A 12,539-nucleotide genomic window follows, 5' to 3' on the forward strand; every position below is an offset into this window, starting at 1 on the left:
CTATAATCAATTCTGATATCACTTTGAAGCTCCCTGAATTAATTTATTAGCTTCCAAGTAGCTCAGTACATTCAAGGCTGATTTTTGTAGATGCAGAAAAAGCAAAATCAAAAAGTAGAACAGAAGTAAAGAATTTTACTGCAGCTTAAACTGCAGCTTATTTTACTGCAAGCCTATTTTGCTAACCTGTGATACAACGTATGAAAAATTTTCTTCTTATTTAGAAGCTTAAATGACACACTTGATGTCCAGTGTATCAGGAAAGTTTCTAAGCAATGACATCAAGAGAAGATCATGTTCTTTTTGCTCACAGGGGAAAGCAGACCATCTTCCCACCCAGTTGCCTCTTTGCTCTTCTCCAGCCCATAGATTTTGGATGGTTTCCAGGAGCCCTGCTGCATTTAATAAGTAAATTCAGAAAATCCGGGCAGACCTCCAAAATTTGAGGTTTTGCCTAAGTTCTCTTTTTTTGTGGGTTTGTTTCAACTTCTAAAATATCTGGCTGGGAAACTGGTACAATATATTTCAGTCACAGCAGTAAAACACAAGTAATATTTGATACAAGCTGTTCATAATCTTGAGAATTTTGATAACACAGGTATCAGAAATATGAAGGCTTTTGGTTAATCTTAGTAGCTATACCAAATAGCATTGAAATACAGTTGTGAAATGTATTCACTCCATTCTAATTTTAGATAATTTTTTAAGGTATGACATCCATGAGTATCTATACTGAAAAACTAAAGGTTTACTCCATAACATTTTGAAACTTAAAAAAATAAATGTTTATCTGTGGGTGGGCAGTGTAGGCACTTACTTGCAAACTTTCAGTTTCTTTTGGAACGTTTTGGGTTAACATTAAAGTTTTGGTAGAAAGTGCATCCGTCGTTTCACTATTAACGTCCTGGTTATTACCATCCTGCTTTACGTTTTTTATACTTTTACAGCAAGGGTTTAATTGCAAAGAAAAATAAACTGTCACATAATGGATGATATTTAATTCTGAACGTGAATGTCAAATATTTTAAACCACAACTAATATTGTGGCAGCCTCAGGAATTTGTGCAGTGGCCATTAGGGATTTATTTTTTCCCCACAAAAAATAGACTTAGATAAACGACAAATCAAAAGCCTCAACAATTAAACTCAAGGAGAAGATTATTAACATCATATGGGAAGTTAATTTGCAAGATAATCTGTATCTTTATACAGGACAACAGGGTTTATTTGGAAACAGTGGTATTCCTGCTCCCAGGGTTACATGTAACACTCAAAAACATATTCAGCCATTCTAAAGAGCTGATGGCCCAAGTAAGTTATTATTTATACCAGTTATTGTAAATTAGCAAATAGGGTGTGCACTTAAGAAGTGAGAGTAAGAGCAATTTCAGACTCTATTATCACAAGTTGAGTTTTTATTATCTTCATCATCCAAAAAGGAAAGTTCTAAGTGATTTGATTTTTCAGAGTTAAAGCATAAGCATGAGTACATATTGGCTGTAGTGAACAAAAGCAAACATGTAAGTAGATTTTCAAAGGGGACACCTGTAGCTTACACTCTGCCCTAGATCTCCTCGCAGAACACAGACCCTGGTGCACCCCCTTCTCCATAAAGTGTGTTCACATGTGTCCTGGGAAAGAGCATCTCCTTTCAGGTCACAGAAACACTCGTATCCTTCCAGGTGCTGAATTTCAAAGTATTATTTTTAGTGAGATTTTTTTTGTTTCATTAGGAAAGCCAGCCACTCCATACAAAGAAAGAAGAAAACATAACCCTTAATTTTCTATCTTATCGAAGATAATGATGAATGTGGTTTCTTCTCTTCGAAAGTTTTTGATCTTGCCTTGTATGCAGAGCACTGTTTTGTTACCCGTCACACACACAAGCCAGTGCACAGACCTGCCAGCAGGTCTGGGCAGTCACATGACAGTGCCTCGGTGGTCATGTGCTCTTGGAACAAAGAGGACGGGAAGTGCTTCTTTGCCACACACTGTCTTGCCCCTGGTAGATGTCAGGTTTCCCCGAGTGTCTTTGACATTGGAACTGGAATATGAAGATGTTGCTTTCTAATTCCAGCCCCAGCTTACATTGTCTGTGGCTCTTCCAGTTGTCCTGGAAAATCAAAGTATATTTTCCTATGTCTGAGGTATTGGCAAGTTGGGATTCATAAAAACTTTGATGACAGACCACAAGACAGTATAGCACTGTGGTTAAGAGACAGGCTTTGGAAACAGACAGACTTAGGTTTATACCCTTCCTCTACCATGTATTTATTGTGTCCTTGTGCAAGTGATTAAACCTCCAGTCTTCAGTTTCCACATCTGTAAAATGAGAATAACATAATGATTATGGCGTAAGACTGATGTCAAGATTAAGCAAGCTAATATAAACAAAGTGCATTATAACGTACACCCAATAAACCAGTTATTATTCTTTTGTATATGTGTGTGTACAAAGGTTAACCGTCATATAGCTGCCATGTTTATTCATAAATGTAATCGTTGAGATTCAATATCAATCTCAAAGTGTGAGCCTCATGACCTCAAAATAGTCTAAGCCGTTTGACTATGAGGACGCTAAAGCTGTTTTCCAACTTGGGAGCTTACATGTCGGTATTCCTTCAACACAGTTCCAAAGGATGGCCTCAAAAGCCAGGCTGCGTTTGAAGAAATGAGGACAAATTACATCAAAGAACTGAGGAAGATGGTAACGAAGTGTCCCAACAATTCCGGGCAGAGCTGGCAGAGGTTCTACCAACTGACCAAGCTTCTGGACTCCATGCATGATGTAAGTAGAGCCTCTTGGTGCCTGTTAAATGAAGGATCCACAGCCACACACTGTGGACCCAGAGCAACTGGAGAGCTGAGAAAGTTCTCGAGGCTTTGGGAAGAATAGGGGTAAGTTATCCACGGGAGGCAGCAAGAGTTGAAAACTCAGGAGGAAAGAAGCGTTTCTTCAGAATACCTTTGAAACAAACTTCATGTAAAGGAAAAAGTGTGGCTCTTTTCCCTCCTGAGCGGAGTGTGAGAGAAATGTGCACCATGGTGGCAAAGCCTGAGCTCTGGGCCAGGGAGGGCCCTCGGATTTGCTACAGGTGTCAGATCAAGTTTCCCGTTTCTGCTTGCAATTTAGGAACTGTTTGGTTAATGAAAATGTTTGCTTTAACATTGCATAAATAGAGTCCATCTTCTACAACTGTTAATCTAATAACCCAATCTTTCAAAAACATTATTAGTGGTCCAGGGCCAGCTGGGATCATCTCATTTGTTGCCAAATTTTGAATCTTATATTCAGTATTCTTCGTAGGAGTCACCTTTCTTGGCTTGTGTAAATGTGGAAAGTAAATTCTGAGCTGGTTTCTAATTTATTCAATTACAGATGTAGTGGCGGTTAGCAGTTTCTACAAAATACTGACTTGGATAACTTGGTTTGTTATGTCACTTAAAATATGCTTCTTGTTTCATTTTGCAAGCAGTTTCTCTAGTTCTGGCTCAAAAAAAAGTTCTACACGGTCATGCTAATTTAGCTTTTTTATATTTGGAAGGTTTTCCTACTTTCTTTTGGAAAATTTATTGCCCAAGTTCAGCCCATGTAATTTGGGTAAGAAACCCCTTTTCAAGTACTTCTGTATTGTTAAGGACAATGTTGACAGGCTTGATGACCAATATTATAATGGTATTACTACTGAAATAATGGTTCATCCTTTAGAGATTTGTTTATGCCAGTGGAATGGTATGGCCTTGTGGGTTGGTTGATAAAAGAATGTCACTTTCCAGGGTTTCTACACTGAAGACCCTGTGCGTATCACATTGGCCCTTGCTTTCTCTGAACGTTTCATACAATAAGAGTCAAATTTCCACAAGGTGAATAGAGCGATAGATAGTTTTGCTAATTATTAGTGGCCTAAAAGCATGGCTTAATAGAAAATCTCAGGGATGAGAAATGATGGTCTACAGGACTTTGGGGAACACAGCAAACGATGCTATCCACAGCCCTCACAAGAGGGAGTAAAGGAAACTAGACCGTGCCGCAGGACCATCTACCCGAGAACAAGCAGCACAGTTACTCGCTCCTGTTGGTTTTCTTGAAAGTCCTTCTTAGTGGAGCTGGGGTGGGGGCGGAGGAACAGCAGGTGTGATTCTCTCTTGATGAATTCTGTCATTTGTGCAAATGATTGGGCAGGCACAAGCGCAGTTTCAAAATGAGTGTGTAAGTGTTATCACAGCATATGAAAAGAGATGATACATTTTGAAGCAATTTACATGTAATGAGACTGACAATAGAAGTTAAAACCTGTGTATCCACAGCCTTTCGGGATCTCCATGCCTTGAGCACAGTAGGACCAGTGGAAACCCTTGGAGGCTGCACCGGTGGTCAAGGTGTCAGACCGTCCTCTGCTGGCTTGCTTTTAGTGCAGCACAGTGCTTGGCACAAGATAGGAACTCAGTGGACAGTTGCCAAATCATAAATGATGACTTGCTGCAACATCCCCCAAGGCAAATCAATGTCTTTTTAGTATTTTTTCTATTATGGTATAATTGATACAAAATAAACCAAACCTAGTTAGCGCATACCATGTGAGAAGTCTGACACATGTCTACACCCATGAAACTATCATCACAATCAAGACAGCAAACATGTCCATCACTCCAGAAGTTTCCTTGTGCCTTTTTTTTTAATTGAAGTATAAGTGATTTACAGTGTTGTGTTAATTTCTGCTGTACAGCAAAGTGATTCAGTTATACAAATATATATATTCTTTTTCATATTCTTTTCCATTATGGCTTATCACAGGATATTGAATATAGTTCCCTATGCTATACAGTAGGACCTTGTTGTTTATCCATAAGCTTTCCTGCTACCTACTACTCCCCAGGTGCTTTCCATATTGCTTTCTGGCAATGTAGATTAGTTTATATATGCTAGTGTCTCATATACACGGAATTATGCAGTAGATAGTCTTTGGTAGCTGGCATCCTTCACTTGGCGTAATTATTTGGGGATTCATCTATGCTGTTGCCATATATCAGTACTTCATTTCTACTTATTGCTGACTAGCGTCCCATCATAAAGATATTTCACAGTTCAGCGGTCCTATCACCTATTGATGGACATTTGGGTTGTTTCCAGATTGGGCGCTACTAACAGATAAAGTTGCACTGAACATCGTGTATACGTCTCTGTGTGGACATTGCTTTCTTTTTCTTGAGTCAATAGCAGCGGAAGACTGGGTCTTAGGGTAGGTATGTTTTCGTTGTTTACGAGATCGCCAAACGGTCTTCCAAAGTCACTGGACAATTGTGCATTCCCTCGAGAAGTGTGTGTGAGTTCAGATTGTCCCACATCCTTGCTAACACTCAGTATCATTAGTCTTTTTAGTTTTAGCCATTCTAATAGCTGTGTGGCGATGTCTCCCTGTGGTTTTAGTTTGCATTTCTCTCATGATTAATGCTCTTTTCTTGTGCTTATTCCCCATCTTTGCTGAAGTATCTGTGCACCTCTTTTGCTCATTTTTAACAACTGGATTGTTCATTTGTAATTAGATTGTTGAGTTTTGAGCCTCCTTTATATATTCTAGAAACAATTCCTTTATAAGATATATGACTTGCAAGTATTTTCTCCCAGGCCGTGGCTTATCTTTTCATTCTCTTAACAGTGTCTTGTGCAGAGCAGGGATTTTGAATTCTAATAAAGTCCAATTGATTATTTTTTTCTTTTATGAATTATGTTTTTGGCTGTAGCGAAGAAATCCTTGTCTAAGCCAATGTCACAAAGCTTTTCTCTTCCATTTTCTTCTAGAGATCATTGTCCTTCATTGACTGATACGTAGTGTCTCAAAAACCTTTTCTTCATGTATTTTTTTTCTGAGTATTTTTGGTTATTTCTGGTGGAAGGGTAAATCCAATCCACCTTACTCCACTTTGGCTAGAAGGAGAACATTCTTTTGGGAATCACTGGAATCACTTTAATTCTAAAACCTTTATTTTAAGTAATCAAAAATGTTTGCCCTTAGAAGTAGCCTAACAGAAGCATCTTGAATGCTCTGTTTATATTCCCATCCCAGACAGAACATTGAAAAATGCATTGTAAGTCTAGAGGGACCTTTCTAACATTCACACTTACTCAGACTTGAGACTGCTTACAGCTTTTTCATTAGAGTAAATAAAAGAGTCAACATTTGTAGAATTTTCTTCCAGGGAACAAAGAGCTACAGAAGGACTGGCTCTGTACTCAGAGCCTCGTTCTGGTCACCTTGTAGAAAGAGAGCATGTGTTCCTAAGGGTCACACAAACAAAAACCCTGTACTGGGCTTCCCTGGTGGCGCAGTGGTTGAGAGTCCGCCTGCCGATGCAGGGGACACGGGTTCGTGCCCCGGTCCGGGAGGATCCCACATGCCGCGGAGCGGCTGGGCCCGTGAGCCATGGCCGCTGAGCCTGTGCGTCCAGAGCCTGTGCTCCGCAACAGGAGAGGCCACAACAGTGAGAGGCCCACGTACCGCAAAAAAACCAAACAAACAAACCCTGTGCATGTAAATCAAAGTTCTGCTTAAATAGCGTGCATAGTACGCAGCCCTCAGGACACACATCCTTAGATCTGGGGACACGTGTACACAGCTCTCGTGATGCATGGTTTTCTCCCACTTGGTGCACACATGGGTTGGCAGAGCAGTGCCGAGGTGCGTGGAAGGAACATTCTCTGAAAGAACAGGTTGGCAGTTAAGTATTTGAACTGGTCAGCAACTTTCATGAATCACAAGCCCTCCAAACATCAATCTTCCCCCCAAAAAAGATTCAAAGAAAGCAGCTCTGGCCAGGCTTCTCAGGATAGGTGTATTTTTGCATCGTAAATGGGCGTTATATGTAAAGCATGTAGATTCCTTATTCTAGTGAGAACAGAGAATTACTAGTCACTTTCTAGGTATTGCTGTGAATGGCAGTTAATTTCCTGTGAGTGTAAGAGGCACGTTTCTAATGAATTTGTTGGTAACTTCCACTCATTCATGGAGATCAGGGACTATTTATGTTACTATCAGTGTGTAGAACAGCTGGTAAACATTAATGGATGATATTAGTGTTTCTTAGAGGCAAAAAAATTGCCCTTTCTCTGTTAACTAGTTTCAAGGTTATACTGTTGTAATTGACTTTATTTCCACCTACACACTAGCCTACAGAGTGCCTCATGCCTAGCAAAATTGATGAGATTGCAGAGGATACAAAATAAACGTGGGACACCAACCCAACCCTCAGACTGCTTAGATTCTAGAGAGACAGCTAGAGTGTAATACAAGGCAGAAGGTAACTAGGGGCAGTGGGACCTTTGAGAGCACCCGCATGTTCATTCATTCATGTGACTGAGCCCCTACCATGTTCTAGGACCAGAGGTGCAAGTGGGAACAGAATGCCCGTCCTTAGGAATCCCACTCACCCTGATGGAGGAAGAGGTTCATCCCATTCTAAAGGGGAAGCCGAGGGGTGAACACGGGTTTGGATGCCTCAGTACCTATGTTATTTCATGCAGTTCTAAAAACCCCCTACAAGCTGGGTATTATTCTCATTATTCCCATTCCTGTCCTTAGGAATCCCACTTGCTCTGATAGAAGAAGAGGTTCATCTCATTCAACAAATACATTAGTGTCTAAAAGCACCAGGCAGGGCACTAGTGGGAGAGACCCAAACCTGGCCACGGGGGGCTTCCTGCCTGCTCAGGACCACCAGACAGCACTATACAGGGTGGCGGGCCGGGAGCTCTGTAGAGATGAGCACACCATGAGTCATGGGCTCACTGATGTTTATTCTGAGTTGCTGGAAAGGCTTGTCGAGAAGGTCTAGGAGCCAGCTGTGCTGGGCAGGGGTCATGGAAGGCTTCCAGTGGTGGGGTAGGGGCATCTCAGAGAATCTCTCTTTCGTAGAAGAAGAGACAGAGGTCCAGAGAGTGATTTCTCAAGGTCCTTAGGTAGCCAGTGGCAGCTTGGAACCCTCTTAACTGACTGGCAGTCTCTATGCCACCCACGTGATGCAGGAGGGCTTCAGGCTGATCATAGCTGCTGGGTTTCAGGCTGGGCTGCATCTCTGGAGATCAGAAAATGAGTACATTGAAAATAGCTGCACTGCTCTCCGGCTCTCCAGACTCATTTTGCTCTTCCCTGGTATCTTCTGGGATGCGTTGTTTTTGTGAGGCATGGGGTTACATCTTGAAGGCAGTGAACCTGGTGTTATATTAAAATGTCATGCACGTTCAGCAGTTCCCAAAACCAAATGTTGGGTCTGCCTCACCATAAGCTGAGCCGTCTTTGGTGGGGAGGGCTTTCATCTCTGCTGATGATCGTTAAACCCGGCTAAGAACCTACCCATTGCCTGGGCAGGTACTGGCAAGTCCCTCGGCATGACCAGAGGGTCCTGTTGCTGAGTGATCGCTTTCTGTGGTTGTAGAGGGAAGGCTGCACAGCCCAGGTGGCTCTCCTACAGCCAGGCTCTCAGAGCCGAGCTTCCCTTCTGCAAGGGGGATGCAGACGAGATGGGAGCAGAACATCTGGTGATACAGTACCTCCCTGAGTGCCCACTGGGAGACTCCCTGCTTTCCATGGAGAGGGCATTACGTTTCAGTTTCATGATCATCAACAAAAGAGACATCGCTGCAAGCAGCTGGATCTATTAACGAATAATTTTGAGATCCCCATTGCTCATTTAACGAGTGGGTGCTTTTGCATCCGGCAGTGATAGTGGCAGTTTCCATCATGACCACGCTCAAGGTGGTTTTCAGGGCAATGCAGATCTATTTCTTCCCGCACACTGAAGCATGCCAGCCCCCAGGTTGGGTGGATCCACCATTTGGGCTGTCTGCTGCTTTGACGTCTGATTCTGTTTCACGTCATTACAGTCAGTATCTCCTCGAGAAAAGTTCCAAGGCCCACATGGGAATCTGCCACAGAATTGTGACCACTGGAGACAGCAGATAGAGCATGGCCTCTGCTGCTCCACCAACATTTCTCTCAGTAAACTTGGGCACTTGGCCTAAATTTTTGGCCCTCCGTTTTTTCAGCTGTAAAATGGGAATAATAATCATTATTATTATGGGAATAATAATAATTTCCTACCCATCTTGTAGGAAATTTTTAGAAGCGCATGAAATAACACAGGTACTGAGGAGTCCACAGGTAACAGGCACCGAACAAATATTCGCCCCTCCGCGTCCCCTTTTCCAAGACTGTGTTTGAGTTTCCCAAAACCCTGTCTCTGCACCACCAAAGAGCATCATATATCAGGCAGTTTTAGTTTACTTTCAGCCCAGAGACACTCAGACAAGCACATGGCAGAGCCTTCAAGGGGGTGACAGTGTAAAGTTGGCAAGATCAAGCAGGGACATGAGCAGGAAAGGCCATTCTACAGGGTGGGGCAGTCACCTAGTCGCGAATCACATAGACCGAGGTCGGTATAGAAGCCTTTCGAGGCACTTCCGGTCCTGGTGCTCTACGTGTGCTGCCACTTACCAGGGGAGGCTGGTGTTGCTAGAACGTGTTGGGTGTGCTTGAGACACTTTCAGATTCACAGATGGGATGGAAGGTGTTTGGTGATGGAGACAAGGGCAGATTGCTGTGAGGTCACCATCAGGAAAGATGGATGTTGGTGAATGAAAACCCTTGCCCCTGTGATATGATTGTTGGCGGTATTACATGGCCTTCTTCTTTGACGAGACCATGACTAAGAAAGATTCTAAATAAAGGCAGATTTGCTTATCACCAGAGTCAGCAAAGTGAGCAAAGCCTTATCTTTCAGAGCACGAGGGAGGGGCAAAGACCCACTCGTCCGGGAAAAGAAATCTTCATAGGTAAAGATTTCAAATTAATCGAGTAATTGACCGGGCAGATCTTACTCTTTGTCTAGTTGGTGAAACCAGTGGGACAGGTATTAATGGTTCACGGCATCTCTCTCTGCAGCCCTATTTTTGCATTTGCCTCTACAAATTTCCCACTTCAAGGGTATAGCAGGGCTTCCCTGGTGGCGCAGTGGTTGAGAGTCTGCCTGCCGATGTGGGGGACACGGGTTTGTGCCCCGGTCCGGGAAGATCCCACATGCCGCGGAGCAGCTGGGTCTGTGAGCCATGGCCGCTGGGCCTGCACGTTTGGAGCCTGTGCTCCACAACGGGAGAGGCCACAACAGTGAGAGGCCCGTGTACCGCAAAAAAAAAAAAAAAAAAAAAGGGTATAGCAGAGTTCAGACTGCATTGCCCTGGGTGAATTGTGCCAGTGGATAAATAGGGAAAGGATGACTTTGGGTGTGTGGTGTGAAAAGGTCTAGGCAGTTCCAGGATTGGTGTGTTTCATGCACTGGTAGCTGGGGCCACAAAGCCCAGCTGGAAGATGCAACTGCCTGTAGATACAAAGGGTGTCCTTGCGTGTTGTATCTCCTTTGTATACCATGTTGATGGTTAAGGTTACTGCTGCTCAGTTGTGTTTCCGATCACAGTTGTGTTTCTCCAGGCTACCCTGTAGGTGCCCCAGGAGGCTGTTGCTTGATGTAGTCGTACTCATTGAGCTTTGCCTTTGTCACTTGTGCTTTTGGTGTCACATCCAAAAAATCATTGTGAAAGACAGTGTCAAAGGGCCTGGGGCGGGCAGACACCACTGGGCCAGGCACTGTGCTGGTGCCGAGGATACAACAGTAGCCAAGGAGACTAGGCCCCTGCCCTCCGAGTGTGCGGTCCGATGGGGGAACAGAGTAGACAGGTGAACTGGGAATTAGAATGCAGAGTGCTGGGTGCTCGAGGTGGACTGGAAAGCCCATGGGCCGGGCCGGCGGGGTTGGGGCGAGCATCCAGAAGGTGAAGTGGCAGGGTGGAGATGGGCCAGGGCAGCAGACGATGGAAGCCCCAAAGGCAAAGTGGGAGTTGACCAGACAGACAGAGGGAAGCTCACCGAAACCAAAGGCGTTATTATGCCAAAGGAGAAGGGTGCATGGTGATTTTTGAGAAATGGAGAATTTCATTGTATCCAAGGAATGGAGAAAAATAAGGATGGAGACAATGAAAGGACCTGTAAAACCATGTTGAGGGAGCTACTGAGAGATTTTGAGCACATCTGTGGAGTCTAGCGCCGCTCCTTCCAATGTGGTAACCACTGGCCATGTGTGGCTCTTGACATGTAAATTTAGTTAAATTGAAAATTGAGTTCCCCTATCACACTAGCCACATTTCGAGTGCTCAAGCAGCCACATGTGCCCAGTTGCCATCATCTTGGGCAGGGCAGATGGTCATATTGACAGTACTGATCTGGAAAGTCTATTAGAAGAGGAGCCAGAGGGCCAGTTAGGATGCTGGTGCAGTGGTGCAGGTAAGAGATGGGGGCTGGGGGCTAAGTTAGAGCAGGGGTAGGGGGACCTAGGACATATTCAGGTGGTGGGTTGGATGGTTCTTGGTGGTGGATAGGACGGAGAGGTTGAGAGAGAGGAGGGAGCAGATCTAAGATGACCCCCAGGGCTTCCCTGGTGGCGCAGTGGTTGAGAGTCCGCCTGCCGATGCAGGGGACACGGGTTCGTGCCCCGGTCCGGGAGGATCCCACATGCCGCGGAGCGGCTGGGCCCATGAGCCACGGCCGCTGAGCCTGCGCGTCCGGAGCCTGTGCTCCGCAACGGGAGAGGCCGCAGCAGTGAGAGGCCCGCGTACCGCAAAATAAATGAATAAATAAATAAATAAATAAGTAAGTAAATAAATAAGTAAGTAAATAAATAAATAAAATGACCCCCAGGATTTGGACGTAGGTTGGTGGATGGAGTGGCACCAGCACTGGGCGAGGGGATGCAGGCGAGGAGCTTTGTGAGTGGAGAAGATAAGGATGTTTTAGATGTACTGACTTGAGGTGCCCTGAGGAGTCCCGGGGAAATGTCAGGCGAGCTCAGGGCTCCATGGAGATGAGGAAGCAAAGTGCTGATACTGCCTGAGGAGGTACAGCGCGTGGTGGTCACTGAAGCCCAGGGCTCGACAGAACTGCCTGGACATCCGTGTGGCCATACGGTGGACAGAACCGAGCCCGGAGGAAGAGAACCACCAAGGGACCAAAACCAGGAACGCGCCTGCAGAGAGTCTGGGCAGGAGCTGCCGCTGAGGTGAGATAAGAAGGCAAAAAGAGGGACACGGGGGACAAGCCAGAAAAGCGTGTGTCCCCCCCGTGCAAACGTTGGGGCAGAGGCTGCAGACAGGTCAGTTCACAGAAAGTCTGAAAACTCTTCAGTAGCCATAGCAACGAGGAGGTTTTTGTGAGGAATAGCTGATTGATTCACCTAGGTTTCCAGTAACTCTGCCGGAAGCCACAAAGCCACCAGGGGCTGCAGGAAGCTTTGAAAAGGTCAAGGTGCTGTCTGGTAAAGCCCTTTAGTAAAACTCCTTTAATAAAATAGAACTATAAGTCTTTCTCTGATGTGATGGCAGGTATGTAAAAGGAGCATTTTGAACGTGGTTGAGTGAACTTGCAAAGTGTTGTGTTTATGTGTTTAGATACAGTGAAGAAATCACAGTAGCCTAGCAAACTATCTTTATAAATAACCCC

The 12,539-nt window shown here is 44.5% G+C and overlaps 1 protein-coding gene across 2 annotated transcripts in view; it reads left to right on the top strand.

Moving 5' to 3' along the window:
- Nucleotides 1-12,539, top strand: part of NR3C2 (nuclear receptor subfamily 3 group C member 2) — a 367,456-nt gene that overhangs the window by 332,486 nt on the left and 22,431 nt on the right. For both annotated transcript variants that reach the window (XM_067736718.1, XM_067736719.1), the window contains exon 8: nucleotides 2,631-2,788. In XM_067736718.1, the coding sequence (XP_067592819.1) occupies nucleotides 2,631-2,788 (158 nt within the window). The remainder of the gene's footprint in view (nucleotides 1-2,630; nucleotides 2,789-12,539) is intronic.

The sequence above is a fragment of the Pseudorca crassidens genome, chromosome 4, assembly GCF_039906515.1.
Source record: "Pseudorca crassidens isolate mPseCra1 chromosome 4, mPseCra1.hap1, whole genome shotgun sequence".
Taxonomy (NCBI): domain Eukaryota; kingdom Metazoa; phylum Chordata; class Mammalia; order Artiodactyla; family Delphinidae; genus Pseudorca; species Pseudorca crassidens.